The sequence below is a fragment of the Pristis pectinata genome, chromosome 14, assembly GCF_009764475.1.
Source record: "Pristis pectinata isolate sPriPec2 chromosome 14, sPriPec2.1.pri, whole genome shotgun sequence".
In the NCBI taxonomy this organism is placed as follows: Eukaryota; Metazoa; Chordata; class Chondrichthyes; order Rhinopristiformes; family Pristidae; genus Pristis; species Pristis pectinata.
In genome coordinates this window covers 32,100,665-32,118,463 of record NC_067418.1, presented here as the reverse complement: position 1 = coordinate 32,118,463, position 17,799 = coordinate 32,100,665, and the positions used below count along the sequence as shown (strand labels likewise).

At 40.7% G+C, this 17,799-nt stretch overlaps 1 protein-coding gene across 3 annotated transcripts in view; it reads right to left on the bottom strand.

Moving 5' to 3' along the window:
• LOC127577613 (uncharacterized) overlaps positions 1–17,799 on the bottom strand; it is an 84,257-nt gene that overhangs the window by 21,648 nt on the left and 44,810 nt on the right. Inside the window, exon 1 of one of the 3 annotated variants that reach the window (XM_052028906.1) lies at positions 4,303–4,665. The exons of the other annotated variants lie outside the window; for them this stretch is intronic. Coding sequence (XP_051884866.1) covers positions 4,303–4,426 — 124 coding nt within the window. The 5' untranslated portion in view covers positions 4,427–4,665. Of the gene's footprint in view, positions 1–4,302; positions 4,666–17,799 lie in introns of those variants that run through there. 3 annotated transcript variants of the gene reach the window in all.

The window sequence follows — 17,799 nt, the reverse complement described above, 5'->3', positions numbered from 1 at the left end:
AGCAACCCAAGCAGAGTAGGACCTGTTCATCTTCCAATTTGAGCTTGGTCTCTCCATAGCAATGGAGAAGGCCATGGGCAGACAGATAGGTGCAGGAGTGGAGAGTTAAATGACATGTTCAAGAAACTCAAGATGGCGGTTACAGACAGAGCACAGGCGCTCCACAAATCAGTCTCCTACTCTACACTTGGTTTCTCCAATGTAGACAAAGCCATGTCGTGAACACTGAATGTAGTAGACCAGGTTGGAAGAGGACCCCGGATGGTGGTGAAGAGGAGGTGAAAGAGTAGGTGTAAATCTCCCTGCAGTGGTAACACGAATCAAGATTTTTAATGCTTTGGACTGGAGTCCATCATCAATGGCGGTTGCTCAATGCAGCTGAGAGTCATACACACCACAATCTTTTCATCAGATTGCCATGCAGTGAAAGGAGTGATATGGGACTGATATTTCAAAACAATGAAATCCATGCTCACTCAATGATGAGAAATTCCTCTTGGATTGAAAGCAAAATTTATTTTAAGCCATGGTAGAAATTGAGCCCTCCTTCTCCCCGCAGCCTCTCTCCCCTTCAGAGCAGCGAAACTGTGAGCAACTGGAGTCTCGCTGCCATGACAAGTGCACCTTCTCCAACTGAAGTCAAACCAGGGTAAGACTTTCACAGTGAATGGGAAGTCAAACCAAGGGAGAACTTTCACAGTGAATGGTAGGGGCTTGGGGAGTGTTGTAAAACAGAGGGACCTAGGAGTACAAGTGGCATCATAAGTAAACAGGGTGGAAAAGAAGACATTTGGCACGCTGGCCTTCGTCAGTCAGGGCATTGAGTATAAGAGTCGGAACCTTGTGTTGCAGTTGTACAAGACGATAATGAGGATGCACTTGGAGCACTGCGTACAGTTTTGGTTAAGCTATTATCGGAAAGACATCATTAAGTGGGAAAGGGTGCAAAGAAGATTTACAAGAATGTTGCCAGGACTCAAGGGCCCGAGTTATAGGGAGAGGTTGGTTGAGCTAGGACTTTATTCCTTGGAGTGTAGGAGACTGAGGGTTGACATTATAGAGGCGTATAAAATCATGAGGAGCATAGATAAGGGGAATGTGCAGTCTTTTTTCCCCCAGGGAAAGGGAATCAAAAACTAGAGGGCATTAATTTAAGATGAGAGTAGAAAGATTTAAAAGGGACCCGAGGGGCAACTTCTTTACACAGAGGGTGTTGTGTAAATGGAACAAGCTGCCAGAGGGGTGGCACGGTAGCGTAGCGGTTAGCGCAACGCTATTACAGCACCAGCGATCGGGGTTCGATTCCCATCGCTGTCTGTAAGGAATTTGTACGTCCTCCCGTGTCTGCGTGGGTTTCCTCCAGGTGCTCCGGTGTCCTCCCACATTGCAAAGACGTACAGGTAGGTTAATTTGGGTTTAAAATGGGCGGCGCAGACTCGTTGGGCCAGAAGGGCCTGTTACCACGCTGTAAATAAAAGAAAATTAAAAAAATTTAAAAGAAAGTGGTTGAGGCAGCTATAATAACAACAATTAAAAGACATTTTGACAGGTACATCGGTAGGAAAGGTTTAGAGGGATATGGGCCAAACACAGGCAAATGGGACTAGCTTAGAAGGGCATCTTGGTCGGTATGGATGAGTTGGACCAAAGGACCTGTTTCGGTGCTCTGTTGCTCCATGAGTCTATGACTACTGGACAGCAAGGTGTCAGAAACTACATTCAAATCAGCCCTGCCCCATTGGGAACAGCACAGGTCCCATCTTTGTGTTTCCTTAAGGGTGTAAAACACACTGACAGTCTTGAACCCGGCTGCTATTAATAAATGTCCTTTATTTGATAGAGTGATGGCCATCTTAATGAACTGCTGACAGCAAATTACAGTGTACCCCTAAATTATAGAGAGGTTGCATTCCTAGAAAAGTCATCCAAATTGCAGTTTTCCATAATGCAAACTCTTTTTCCCCACTGACTCCCACATTAAGTGGAGATGCATTCTGCCAGGAAGTATTTCTCTCAGTGGTAATGCTCCAATGGATAACCGATCCATAGGCAAGGGAATTCTGATTGTATTGTAGGCAGAAGAGAAAGGATTGTTGTTTTAATTGTCAAATGATCTAACACCATTTCCAGTTAAAGTATTATTGTACAAGTATCAATCAGAGAGACTGCCTTGTTATTTCCAAAGCAAATCTCTTAAGTGGCCACCTGTTGTGAATCAGCAGCCAACAATCATTGTCCTCTGTAAACTAGTTAAGTTCTCTGTACACATTTTGTGTTGATTTATTTTATCCCATATCTCAAGTTTTTTGGCAATGACTTGTGAATTCTCTAAGGGCAAATTTCCATTACCCAAACTGCTGTAACGTGGGGGTACATGGTACTGTGTGTCTTGCTAAGTCAAGTTAACCATCAATCACTTCAGTGCTGTACTGGGCTCACATGGAGCAGATTTTCCTATTTAAAACAAAAGGATTTTTTATGCCAATCCCAAAGAAAATGTCATTTTTAAACCACACAATAAAACTCTGAAAATCTGTCAGTCTCAGGACTTTGGTGGTGCAAGCCATACAGATGTTCTAAATTACTGGGTGCTCATTCTATTAACACACAAACACACTTCCATTTCACTTTTTTTTTTAAAACATGTCACACAGTATTAATATTTCCAATGAAAGAATATGGGAAATAGAACGCGATCAGTTTCAGTCTGCATGTTTCAGATCGACTTCAGGTGTTCCCGAGCCCCAAACCAGGCTCCAGCCACACATTCAGATCACAGTCCCGGCACAGCCTCACACTCGACCCCTGGCTCTGGCCACATACCACACCCACAGTCTGGATCCCCAGCTCACACTCTGGACTAAAGAGTGTGCCTGGTGCACAACCATTAGGATTTCTGAACAACTGGATGCAGGATTATCAGAGTTTTACTGTACTGGTACTTGGTAATCCTTATATTTATATAGTGTATTGAAGGAAAGAAATTCCCAAGGCATTTTGAAGGAGCGATTTCATTCTAAGTTCAATACATAAAATCACTGCACACAAACAATAGGTTTAGAGTCTTAAATGAATTTTTTGGCTACCTTCTTAAAAGCATGAAGACACTCAACCAGAATTAAGCACTGGCTTAATTGTAGGGAATTCTATTATTCTCAAATTTTCCATGGCCTCATCCCTCCCCTTCTGTACCCTTCCATAACCCAGCACATCCCTATGAAACATCAGTGCTTCTTCAAAAAAAAATGGGGACATGGAAAGTTTTGAGGAGAAAATTCCACAGTTTAGCACTTCAATAGCTGAAAACACAACCACTATCCATGCAGTGACTAAATTCTGGGATGATTAAGAACTGGAATTGAAGAACTGGACATATTCAGAGGGTGTGGGGTTGGGAATGAGTAGAATAAGAAAAAGAGGCCATGGAAAATTTTGAGAAAAAGAAAATGGTGCGTAATTAAAGTAGTACTTCACATTGCAGTTGGTTGTCTCCACACTACCAAGAAGGGAACTAAAAGAATTTTATTCTAATTTAATTTAACCAGGAACAATGTAGGTCAGTGATCACAGGGATAAAGGGTGCATGTTTTGATGAGTATCCCTCACCCATTACCAAAAGAAATGGGCAAATCACCAAGAATCTCAGATTTTCTTTGGGATTAGGCCCAAACCCAGGAAAAATGCTGGAAAGAGTGCAATACTTTCTGAACTACCCATCCACCTGTCAAGGCAAGCACCTCCTGGTCCACCATGCCAGAATTTGCAGGTACCAATTTGGCCTTATCAACTACCTCAGAAATACAGTGGCAACAAGTTAGCTTCAATCCCCAGGAATTACCAAAGAAGGTACAAGGGCGAGAGAGAGGGGAGAGGAGTTCAACCAGGCAGATTACAGCAAAGAACATGAATCATCGACATTTCACAACCCAAGGCAACCTTGAATAATGACCAGTTTTGGCTGGTGTCAACCAAGTCCAATAGTTTCCTTAAATAGTTCAATAATATACAGTTAACAAGCATAAAGGAAATAATAACCGAAGTGAAAACAAAGTTTATGGGTGGGGCTCTCTTCTCAGCCTCAGTTTAAAATGTAAAATCATACAAGAATAGCTCTCCCATCAGTGCTACGTGAATGAATTGACTCAGTGCAGAAGTTTTAGGGTTGATTGTACAATTCCAGATTGTACAATTCCCGAGAATGATTCTTTAAGGGAGACTTTAGCCCAGACTCCATTTTGTGCCCTGCAGTTTAAATCTGCTTCACCCGGAGGGTTAAGGAAGGACCGCCCGCTCTCGCCCTACCTGCTACAGAGGTGAACCACACACCGATCAGAGCCCACACCAGGAGTCCCCGAACCCCTGACCCTCCGTACGGCCGGAATCCTGTCCGAGCGCCACTGGAACCAACTCTCCGCTCCGCCGCCATTTCACAAAGTGAAAATTACTTTCACTTTCATATTTTCACGCAGATTGTTCTACCAACAATCTTGAATGCGTTTTGATTTATTTCGGGGGTGTGGTCAGCCGCCATCTCCGCAATGTGCTCGGACGGGCTGACCGTAGACGTTGCTTTACTCTTAACGTGGTCAGGACGTGCCGGAGACCGAGGCTGCCGTCTGGTCCGGTGAAACCGGGCTGCAATGCGGCGGAGGCTCTGTCCCCGCGGGGATCACTCAGCCGCTTTCATTCTCGACCCTCCGCCAAAATAACACCGATGACCACAGCCTATTTCAGCCACCAAGGATCTTCACGTTCCGTGCTGGGAACTTTTGGAATTATTAGCTGACCCTGAAACCTTTGCTGCTCGCAAAGTCAGTTCTGCCAAGTGGTGCAGTTAACCGAAAAGAAGTCTTGCATGTAAATAGCAAAGAAGGTTCTTTGTAGGTACAGTGGGACATAGATCAGCTGGAAAGTTGGGCAGAGCGGAATTTAATCCAGACAAGTGTAAAGTAATGCACTTTGGGAGGTCAAATTCTGTTAGGACATGTAGAGTAAATAGCAGGGACCTTAGGAGTGCTGAAGAAACCTTGGGATGCAAGTCTATAGCTCCCTGAAAGTGGCAACACAGGTGGATAGGATAGCGAAGAAGGGATTTGGCATGCTTGTCTTCATAGACCGAGGCATTGAGTATAGGAGTTGGGACGGTCAAACATTGTTTGGATTGCACTTAAAGAATTGTGTACAGCTCTGGTCGCCACACTACAGAAAGGATGTGGTAGCAATAGAGCGAGTGAAGAAGAGATGCACCAGGATGTTGACTGGAATGGAGGGTTGTAGTTATAAGGAGAGATTGAGAGGATTGGTTTATTCTCGCTGGCACGTAGGAGGTTAAGGCTATTACAATGTTTAAAAGGCATTTGGACAGGTACTTGGATAGGAAAGCAGTAGAGGGATACAGGCCTAATGCAAGCAACTGGGATTAGCGTAAATAGGCATCGTAGTCGTCATGGACAAAGTGGGCCATGAGGGCCTGCTTCTGTGCTGTATGGTTCTATGCAAGCTGCAACCAATTTACCTCGTCCTGGCCCTTGCACTACATTTGTTTACCTGCACTACACTTTTTCTGTAACTGCATCAATATTATTCTTTTACAATATTATTTAATCCCCGAAAAAAATACAGAGTACATGCATCAAAAAAGGGAGTAAAAATACTACTGAATACATTGTGCTAAATCATACTTAGGATCACAATACTCTAAATTAATAATGACATGTAATAGTTAATTAATAAGGGAAAAATTGAAATATTTTATTATAAAAAATATCTACTCCCACTACCAAAAACCGAAGCTGTTTAATAAAAGAAAACAAGGAAAAACCCTTGAAACATAACTATGTCAGCCACTGTCTGTATTTTAGTCACCAAATCAAAGGTTTTGAAAATAATTCAAGAAAGGTCCCCACAGGGTTTGAAAGTCTAAGTGAGACTCAAGAACTGAACAACGGATCTTCTCTAGATTCAGGTATGACATAACATCCCGTAACCATTGAGCATGAGTAGGTGGAGTAACTTCCTTCCATTTGAGCAACACAGCTCTCCTGGCTATAAGAGAAATAAAAGCCAGAATGTGTAGATCAGAAGCCTTCAAAGTCATATCTTTTTCTCCAACGATCCCAAATAATGCAGTCAAAGGATTAAGTTTAAAATTTATTTTAAAAAGTACAGAAAAAGTTTGAAACACCTCTGTCCAATATTTTTTAAGACTCTGGCACATCCAGAACATGTGAATTAAAGAAGCCTCTCCGTCATTGCATTTGTCACAGTAAGGAGATATATCGGAATAAAAATGGGATAGTTTATCTTTAGACAAGTGAGCTCTATGGACCACTTTAAATTGAAGGAGAAAATGACGGGTGCATAATGACGAAGTATTAACCAATTTAAAAATTTTATTCCAAGTTTCCTCAGAAATTGACACCTGCAAATCTTGTTCCCAAACATTTATAATTTTATCTAGTGGCACCTTACTCATTCCTAGTAACCTATCATAAATATTAGATATTGAGCCATCGTGAAAAGGTTTCAAATTAAAGACTACATCTAATAAATTTTTATCTGGACTCGTAGGAAAAGAATGTAATTGAGATTGAAGAAAATCTCTAATTTGTAAATATTGGAAAAAATCAGATTTGGTAAATTATACTTGGTAGAGAATTGTTCAAATGAAGAAAGGTTTCCTCCAACAAACAGATCCTGAAAGCAAGTAATACCTAATTTGTCCCACTCTTTAAAAACTACATCAGTCATAGAAGGTTTAAAAAAATAATTAGAGAAAATGGGATTGGACAAAGAAAAACTCAATGAACCAAAATATTTTCTGAATTGTAACCAAATCCTCAAGGCATGTTTAACTACTAAATTATCTGTTAGTTTGTTTAATGATAAAGGAAGTGAAGAACCAAGCAGAGAAATAATAGAGAATTTTTTAACAGAGTTAGCTTCCAAAGAAACCCATACTGGACAAGCCTCTTGATTAACGTAATGTAGCCAAAATGTAAGATTTTGTATATTGACTGTCCAGTAATAAAACCTAAAGTTAGGTAAGGCTAAACCTCCGTTCTTTTTAACCTTCTGAAGGTGAACTTTATTTAGTCTAGGATGTTTATTATTCCATATGTAGGAAGATATAATTGACTCAAGAGAGTCAAAGAAAGACTTAGGAATAAAAACAGGTAAAGACTGAAATAGATATATGAATTTAGGTAAAATATTCATTTTAATAGCATTAATTTGGCCAATCAATGATATAGAAAGGGGTGACCAACTTGACAAAACCCTTTTCACATAATGCAGCAAGGTGAAAACATTTTCTTTAAATAAATGTTTATAATTTTTAGTAATTGACACCCCCAGATAGGTAAAATGATTTCTTACAATTTTAAAAGGAATGTTAATATCAAATGGTGCCACGTTATTCAGAGGAAAAAGTTCACTCGTGTAAGTTCAATTTGTATCCTGAAAAATGACTAAAGCAAGAAAGTAAAGAAAGCATAGGAGGTAATGAGGCTTCAACATGATATATAAAAAGTATTTGGCCTTAGAACCTTTGGCTATTTCTCTCCGAGAATCTAGAGATATCGTTGGTATCGCCAGAAGAGCTATTAACCATAAAGTTTTGTTACATGCATCAATATATTCCGAATTCTGTTGTCTTTTTACTACCTCGATGTACTTGTGCATGGAAATGATCTGTCTGGATGGCACGCAAACAAAGCTTTTCACTGTACCTCAGTACATGTTACAATAATAAACCAATACCAGCCAGAGCTGCAGTGATGGAGTTGGGCTTGGAGAAGGGCATATGATGGGTGTCCCAGCGTTTGTTCAGAAGACATCATAGCCCTGGTACTATCATATGCTGGCCCTGTGGGTCAGATCTTCGGAGCTCCCCAGTTCAGGCGTGAAATAAAGGAAATCTAATGGTGAAACCTTTCATATTTCCTGTGTCAATACAGAAAAAAAGTGCTGGAGGAACTCAGCAGGACAGGCAGCATCCATGGAGGGAAATAAACGGTCGACGTTTCGGGCCGAGACCCTTCATCAGGACTGGAAAGGAACAGGGCAAAAGCCATAAGGTGTCTGGCAGATGATAAGCAGATCTGTCTTTTTGTCTTTCTTTGAGAGAAAACAAATAAACTGCAGGTGCTGGAATCTGAAACATAAACAGAAATGCTGGAAGAACTCAGCCAGTCAAGCAACATCTACGGAAAGAGAAATCACCTAATGTTTCAGGTCAGGGACGAGAATCCTTGCCAAAGTTGAAGGATGAGGGATATTAAAGAATGGGGCTTATCTGTTGCTGATCTGAGATCACCAGTGATGAGCTCGCTAGGCTATACATCCTCCCCCCACCACTGCCAGATGACAGGATTGACTGCCATGGTGTGTCCAAATGGCAGACAAGGCTGAGGAAGTGGAGGGTGTGTAGGAGCAGCCTGTACAGGAAACACCTCCATGCAGTGTGGAATGGCCGAGAGGGCATTTCCGAGAGATGGTTCGTATTGTGCGAAACTGACTCCAAAGAATGGTTTCAAGGCCTGTGTCTAATGAACAATTCCAGCTGAGTGGGGGTCAGCCTGGTCTGGATTGCCTCCTCCACCCGTGACTCCTCTTAACACCCATTGTGACAGTACAGCCGAAGGGTTTGGCCACAAGCTCCAGTGGGCCGCTGCTCACTCCTCCAGTCCTGGGTGCAGTCTTCTGCTTAGGTGCCCATCAGTGAGACCCAGAATTGGTCAGCGTCCCTCCTGGCACAAACACCTGGCTGCCCTCCCTCCTGTCTCAATTCAGGCCATCAGTTCTGATGTTTAAAATCACACAGTGTTTGTCATAAATAAGGTTAGAGAATTAAATTTATTTTTTAAAAAGTTAAGAGTAAAAATACACATGGACACTTAAAACAATTTAAAATATTTAAGTTAACATTGTCCAAACAGAAGTTACAATTTCAATTGATTTCCATAGGATCGCTATACTTGCACCATGTTAAATATTGAGTAAAGCGAATTCCCAGCTTGAGTTGGGAGATCTTCTGCCCAATTGGGCAGCACTGAAGGCCAATGACAGCCACTCTGTTGAGCAGAAAGCTGTATTACAACAGCCCCAGGAAAGGCTTGACTGATTTGAATCTTGAAATCTTGAAAGGTTTGCTTCAATGAAATTTCCAAAGTTCTTGAAGATGATTGTGGACTATATTGGTCCTGGTATTGTGATTGCTAGCAGGATTGAACAGAGGTCCACAAGCAATACTCATATCACCATCGATTGCCAATCATTGTTGTTGTTTCATATGTGTAAAAAATCAGTGTGTTCTGACAGTCTGTGAAACTCTCCTGGCAAAAATTCTCCCAGACTTTTACTAGCTTAATCAGTAGACAACAACCCAGATTTTTGGTTTAATTTGTATCAGGATTCATTGTAAAATATTTTTGAATAACTGTATAATTTGGGCCATAATTGCACAGAAGAGAAATAATCTGAATATGAACTAAATAATTAATAATACACTAGCATACTGAGGGCATCAGTAGCCATGTTTTTTTAATTATATTACTGAAATGAAATTACAATTGTTAGATTGTTTCAAAATGTGCCTTTTAAATTTTGAAGGTGGAAACTTGTACAAGCTGCATGTTGCTCAAATATAATTTTTGTTGAAATGTTGGATCATTTGGGCAATTGCATTATCTCATTTGTAGACCTTATTTATTGATGTTCAGTTTGAAATTCATTGTAATATGTTCATGACCTCTTCATGCAATTATGGCTTTTATTATTCTGTTCCATTCCTTCATTATGTACAATCTTAATAAAAATCCACTATTTATATGATCCCATTTTCTAATTAATACCATTGGTACTTTCAGCATGCCTTTCTTTGTTTTATTAGCTTTGTTTATTACTGAAATTATGATTTTCTTTTTCTTTCTCAGTGTAAAAGTAATTTCCTGAGCATTTTTCGTCTTTTCCTTCCTTATTCTGAGATTTATAGTCATTTTCGGCTTTGCTGTCTTTTCTTTCTTCATTTTCTTGCATTCTCTTTTGTTTTGAAGCTGCATTAACACAAAGGAAAGAGCTTAGAAATGAAAGTAAAACAATATCAAAAGCAATGAAAATGTTCGAGATTCATGTATTTCATTTAGAACATCTAATTCAGGTCAAAACCAATTTAAGCAGGATATATGCTTTCATCTGCCAACTCTGGTGGGAAAAATTCAAATGTGTATTTAAAATGCTATCTTTTAAAAATAAGCAAATATAACACTTGCTTTAAATTTCTTTGTCATTCTTAAAACTACTACTTCCGTGTTCAGAGAGGATATCCTAGAAGTCTCCACAAACATGGCCATATGGGTAGAGGTTAGGGTATCACTTTGCTGGGGATGTATTACGGAATCTTCCAACAGTTAACAAGAAATAGAGGAACAAATATAGAACATAGAACAGTACAACACAGTCTGGGCCTTTTGGCCCACGACGTTGTGCCGTTCTATATAAACTCCTACTCCTCGATCAATCTAACCCTTCCCTCCGACACAGCTCATAACCCTCCATTTTTCTTATATCCACGTGCCTATCTAAGAGTCTTTTAAATTTCCCTATTGTATCAGCCTCTACCACCACCCCAGCAGTTCGTTCCAGGCACCCACCACTCTGTATAAAGAACCTACCTCTGACATCTCCCCTAAACTTTCCTCCTCTGACCTTAAACTGATGTCCTCTGGTATTAGCCATTGCCACCCTGGGGAAAAGGTGCTGGCTGTCCACTCCACCTATGCTCCTCATAATCTTATATACCTCTATCAAGTCACCTCTCATCCTGCGTCGCTCCAAAGAGAAAAGCTCCAGTTTGCTCAACCTTTCCTCACAGGACATGTTCTCTAATCCAGGCAGCATCCTGGTAAATCTCCTCTGTACCCTCTCAAAAGCTTACACATCCTTCCAATAATGAGGCAACCAGAGCTGAACACAATACTCTAAGTGTGGTCTAACCAGAGTTTTAAAGAGTTGCAACATTACCTTGCGGCTCTTGAACTCAATATCCCGACTAATGAAGGCCAACACACCATAGCCTTCTTAACCACCCTATCAACTTGCACGGCAACTTTGAGGGATCTCCGGACTTGGACACCAAGATCCCTCTCATCCTCCACACTGGTAAGAATCCTGCCATTAACCTTGTACTCCGCCTTCAAGTTTGTTCTTCCAAAGTGCATCACTTCACACTTATCCGGATTGAACTCCATCTGCCACTTCTCTGCATCCTCCCACATTCCAAAGATGTACAGGTTAGGAGTTGTGGACATGCTATGTGGCCCACAACTCTGCATCCTGTCTATATCCCGTTGTAACCTATGACAACCTTCCACACTATCCACAACACCTGCAACCTTTGTTTCACCTGCAAATTTACTAACCCATCTCTCCACTTCCTCATCCAAGTCACTTATAAAAATCACAAAGATATTTTAAGATATTTATTAGTCACACGTACATGGAAACACACAGTGAAATGCATCTTTTTGTGTTACTGAGAATGTGCTGGGGGCAGCCCACAAGTGTCACCACTCTTCCAGCGCCAACATAGCATGCCCACAACTCCTAACCTGTTCGTCTTTGGAATGTGGGAGATAACCGGAGCACCCAGAGGAAACCCACGCAGACACACGGGGAGATCATACAAACTCCTTATAGACAGCAGCAGGAATTGAACCCGGGCTGCTTGCGCTGTAATAGCGTTACGCTAACTGCTACAGTACCATGCCACATCAGATCCCTGTGGAACACTAGTAGTCACCGCCCTCCAGTCAGAATGCTCTCCATCAACTACCACCCTCTGCCTTCTGTGAGCAAACCAACTCCGAATCCACACAACCAAGTCTCCGTGGAACCCATGTCTCATCACTTTCTGGATGAGCTTACATGGGAAACCTTGTCAAACGCTTTACTAAAGTCCATATACACCACATCTACTGCTCCACCTTCATCAATTTGTTTTGTCACCTCCTCAAAAAACTCAATTGGGCTTCTGAGACATGCCACATACCAGCAACAAAAGAAACAACAAGTCATGTATAAGTGTTATAATAAATACTTATGATGATAAGAAAAATCAAGGTCAAAATGTTAGATCTTAAACATTAACCCCAAAAACTAAACTCGTAGTGTGTGTGTGGCAAGTTCCCAAACTCCAATTCCAGGAATAGTTCTCAAAGTTCAGTTCAGGGTAAGGTGAAACGTGAGCAAAGGCTTCTGCAAAACCACCGTTGACTGAAGAGGAAATGTAGAGAGAAAATAGAAAATAATTACAAAATCCAAATGGTCCACGATGGAACTCATACGACACCTCAATCACTGATGATCTCCATTCCTTTGTTCCGAAGTATCTGCCACCCGAAAGGCATTCGAGATGTGGCCGTCCACACAAATACCTGTTTCCTTCTGCAGGTTAATGACAGTGAACTCCACTGGATTATTCCAAGAATCCAAACGTGGATTGTAGTGACAGACATAGTTATTGTTTTTCATCCATCAATACAGAGACCAGCAGGCTGGTGTCTCTCTCTCTCTCCCTTCTCTTCTCTTCTCTGACTGCTCCAAAAACTTCATTATGTCCTTATCTTCTGTTGTCATCATCACACCACACACACACACACACACACACACACACACAACTGTGCTATGCCTTAAAGGGACATTCACCAATAGTAACTTAATCCATAACAGACACGACCTGCCCCTCACAAAGCCACGCTAACTGTCCCTAATAAGATTATGCTTCTTCAAATGCTCGTAAGTCCTGTCTCTAAGAATCCTCTTCAATAGCTTGCCCACCATTGATGTAAGACTCAGTGGTCCATAATTTCCAGGATTATCCCCATTACCTTTCTTGAACAAGGGAACAACATTTGCCATCCTCCGCATCCTCCAATCCTCTGGTACCACTGCTGTGGCCAAGGAGGATGCAAAGATCATTGTCAATGCCCCAGCAATCCCTTCCCTCACTTCCTGTAGTAACCTGGAGTACATTGCGGACGTCCGCCCAGGGGACTGATCTATCCCAATGTTTTTCAGAAGCTCCAACACTACCTCCTTCTTAACCTCAACATGCTCCAGCACATTAGCCCATTTTACGCTGACCTCACATTCATCAAAGTCCCTCTCCCTCGTGAACACTGAAGTAAAGTATTCACTAAGGACCTCCCCTGCCTCCTCCGCCTCCAGGCACATGTTTCTCCCTTTATCCCTGAGCAGTCCTACCATCACTCTCATCATCCTCCTGTTCTTCTCCCTTCCCATCCCTCCTCCCCTCCCCCCTCCCACTTCCCCTCTCCCGTCCACCTCCCCCCCTCCCCCTTCCCCCTCCTGTCGCCCTCTCCTCCCCTCCCCCCCACTCCCCACCTCCCCTCCCGTCCCCCTCCCCTCCACACCTCCCATCCCCCTCCCCTCCACTCCCCCCGGTTCCCCTCCCCACCCCCACTCCCCACCGCCCCTCCCCCACTTGATACACTGGTTTTAATTTGCCCAACTTCCCTGGATTGAAGGAACGTTCCATTGGGTTGGGAAATAGAAAAACTAACTCCTTAATTCCAAAAGGGAGAGAGATATAAAGCCAGAAACTACAGGTGAGCTAGTTTGACATCTGTCACACAGAAAATGTCGGAAGCTATTATTAAAAATGTTCCAGCATGCCCTTAGAAAAACGAAGGATTTTTAAGAAAAGTCAGCATGTTTTTTTGAAAGGGAAATAGTGTTCAACCAATTCATTGGAGTTCTTTGTAGAAGAAATATGACCTCTGGATAAAGAGGAACTACTGGATATACCATACCGTACTTATACTTTCCAGCAGACCTTTGAAGTATTATTATGGAAAATAGAAGATAATGATGTATGTGGTAATATTGGCTTGAATAGAATATTGGCTGGCGAACAGGAAATTGAGTAGACATAAATAGGTCTTTTTCTAGTTGGCAAGCGACAAAGAGTGGTGTGTCACATTGATCAGCACTGAGGCCTCAGCTTTACTTTAATTTCTATCTGTAGATAGGTGGATAGATGTTAAGGGACTGAAGGTGTAGTTGCTACATTTGCTTTTGACACAATGATAGGTAGGAAAATACATTGTAAAGAAGACAGAAGGAGGCTACAAAGTGATGCAGGTAGATTAAGTGAGTGGTCATGGATCTGCAAATGGAGCATAATGTTAAAAAAATGAAACTGTCCATACGAAAATATGAAAAGAAGCATTTTATCATAATGAGATTGCAGAGCTCTAGGAGGAAAAGGCAGCTGGATGTCCCAGTGCATGAATCACAACCAATTAGTATCCAGTTACAGCAAATAATTTGGAAAGCTAACAGAATATTATTGTTTATTAATGGGGGAAATTGAATACAAAAGTAGGGAGGTTATGTTTTAGCTGGATAAGGCATTAGTCAGACTGGAGTACTTGTATAGTATTGGCCTCCTTAGTTAAGGAAGGATATTGAAGTGTTGGAAGGAGTTCTGAGAAAACTTGCTCAACTGATACTGGAATAGGAGGGTTGAAGAAAGGTTGGATAGTCTAAGATTGTATCTGCTGAAGTTAACAAGAGTGAGAGTGGACTTGATTGAAAGAAAGAAGATCATAGGGTAGTCAATAGGATAAATGTGGAAAAGATATTTCCTCATGTGAAAGAATATAAACTAGGATCCACAGTTAAGAAATCAGGGATGTCCAAACAGAGCTTGTACATGCTGGAAATGCTGTTTTATCTTGCACCTTAGGCTGTGAATTCACCACTCCCTCAAGGCTGCCGACCTTTGCATCCTTGTGATAAATCCAACTCTATGTTACAAACTTTACAATTGAGACAATGGGACCAAACTTACCTTTGGCCTTCAGCAGCAAACATTAGAAAATCTGCCAATGGTTGTACTCATGTTGAAATAATCTATTTTTCATGTTAATCTTTTCTTAAAAATATGGCTTGAGTCTTGAATTAAGTACAATGTTGTATTTTAAGTATAATTATAATTGATGTAAACCTGTTCGTATAACTAACTTGTAAGGAAAGTGCATGAACTATTAAAAGAAAACACCTGAGAGTTTATTCTGTGATTATCAGACTCTTAGAAGCAGCGTGTAAGAAATCCTTTCTCTCCTGCTCCCCCTGCAGAGCAGGCAGCACACCAGTAATGACTTGCTGCTTGAAGGGCCTTTCAGCCTGTAACAGAAAACAAATGAGATAGGGTAAAAGGATCCCGACTAAAGTTCCCGATGATCAAGTAATTTTGTAACTTACTGGAGATTGCAAATTCAGAGAGTTCCCAATCATATCCTATGCCACTGAAACTGATTATCTAATAACATTTTATTATCATACAATGTATTTCTGAAAACATTCATTGTACATTATCATTTATTTTTCAGGTCATAAAGCATTTAGCAATATGCATAACAAAAAAAACTTTGATTCATGTCGTACATTCAGTAAAGCTCCCAAGGTTCTTCACAGGAATGTTAATAAAAAAAAATTTGACACCGAGTCACAAAAGAAAATACTACAAAGAATAAAAAAGAGCTTGGATGAAGAGTTAGGAACCTTGAAGCAAGTAAGAGTGGTGGAGAGGTTTGGGGAAAGAATTCCAGAGCTCGAGCCTTGCTGGCTGAAGCTAAGACCGTAAGTTGAGGAATAATAAAATTCAGAAATGATCAACAGGCCAGAATTGAAGGAGAGCAGATTTCTTTGCGAGCTGTAGGACAAAAGGAAATTAGAGAATTAGGGAGGAGTGAGATCATGGAAGAGACTGGAAAACCAGGATAATAGCTGACATTACCTGCTTCCTGAAAATCCTCAGACTGGAATTTTCCATCCAATTTGCTATCTTAACCAATGGAGATCAATTAAGCAGCATTATTGGGGATGTGCATTGAAAGAAATATTAATTTTAAATCTTAAGCACAATTTGAATTTAAAGGCTAATTCACAAGTAAATAAGAATAATGGTTAAATTAAGCTTCCCCATTGTTTTAATACAGTGTCAGCACTGGCTAGGTTATGCAATTATAATTATCACACAACACAAAGAAGGCCTGCTGCTTGTATTACCCTAACAACTTTAAAACTTTTTTAAAACTTTAACACTTACCCTTAATCTTCTAAATTCCAGGGAATACAATCGTTATATCAGGGTGTATTGTTAATAAATCTATGCTGGTCTCACCAATATGACCTTAAAGTGCATTATAGCCAAGGTTTTGTACAGCTGTTGTAAAACTTCTGCTCCCTGTGTTCCAGAGTTATCTACTCCTCCTGTCTTTGAACGTGGGTCTGAAAGATTTGTAGATTTTGTGGGAACAGAACATCTTCTTTCCATTACCTCTACCAAGGCTTCGAGAGCAGCATCTGAAAATATTGTCAATAATTGCCTCCTCCATGACAAGCTCTCCATTAATCCAATAAGTCTGCAGTTAAGCAGAAAAAGCTATGATTAACTGGGGCCTCTTAGGATTTTAGCCCCCAGATGAAGTGTTCACCTAACGTTCAGTATAGTTATCACTAGTTGGGCAATGCACAACACAAAGATGGCAATTTTCCTTGCAATGCACTAAACAGGGATGAGTTAATTATGTAAGGAATCCCAGTCTCACTGTCAAGGACAAATCCCTCTGTTTCATTTGTATAACACTTGTTTTTTGAAATGAGATTGGGCAGGATTGTACTAAGATTTGTTGTTAGTTCTGAACAGCCTTGGTCCAGGACTTCAGTGCACATGCGATGAACTGCACAAGTCCTGGGCTTACTGCAAGGATTCAAAGGCTGAATTTGTCTATTTGCTCCATCATATGATTCTCATTGGACTCTAGAGGCAAAACCCAGTCTTGCTGGGGAATCATCACTCAGTTCTTGGGCTCAAGTTAGATCTGGTGCAGGATCTGGCTCCAGCTTTGGATGTAAATCAACCCAATAGGTAATTGGGCCATTTGTGCATGCCACAGCAATTTTTTTCACATGCATTCAAAGAAATAGCTGCAAAAGTTTATTAATACATCAAGACAAACTGAAATATTTTTAACAGGTAAACATTTCTTGAAAAGGACATCTCGTTAGCAGAATATTTTGTCAAATTACAAATTTAGGTACCTTTTTTTCTTTGGATAAAGGTATTCAGAAAGACAAAGAACAAACATCTAAATAAACTAACATCAAATAAAAGCAATTCAGCTAAGATCACAACTGCCAGGTTTAATTGGTCCAGTTGTATTTGTAGTTCAATACACAAAATAAGAAAAAATTGAAAGGCAATATGAAGTTGAGCACAAATATAAGGCTACCCATGATCTTGTCAAAGCAGGGTACTCAAGAGGCCAAAGGACCCTGTTCCTTATGTTCTTAAGCACCATAGTTCCCTATCTAACATCCATGCATTGACTTACTCATATAATTATGATAATGGGAAGGCAAGATTTACTTTATCTGCCGTAAAGAAAGGATTTTATTTCTTGGGAGGTCATATGTGTCCGTCCCCATCTTGCATCTGCATTTCCAAGGTATTAATTTAGAGATAATCTGCAACTGTGCAAGTTTGAAAACAGCAGCAGCAATTGATCCTCTAACTGTTCCAAAGTACATGATCATCATTTATTTTGCCAAAATATTTATAAAAATGTAAAAAAAAACTATTTTTTGTAGAGATGATGATTACACGGAATATACAGCACAGAATTAGGCCCTTCAGACCAACAAGTTTTTCTGCCTTTAATGCTCTGCTTGAGCTTCCTCCTCTTTTACCTCTTTTAAATTTATCAACCG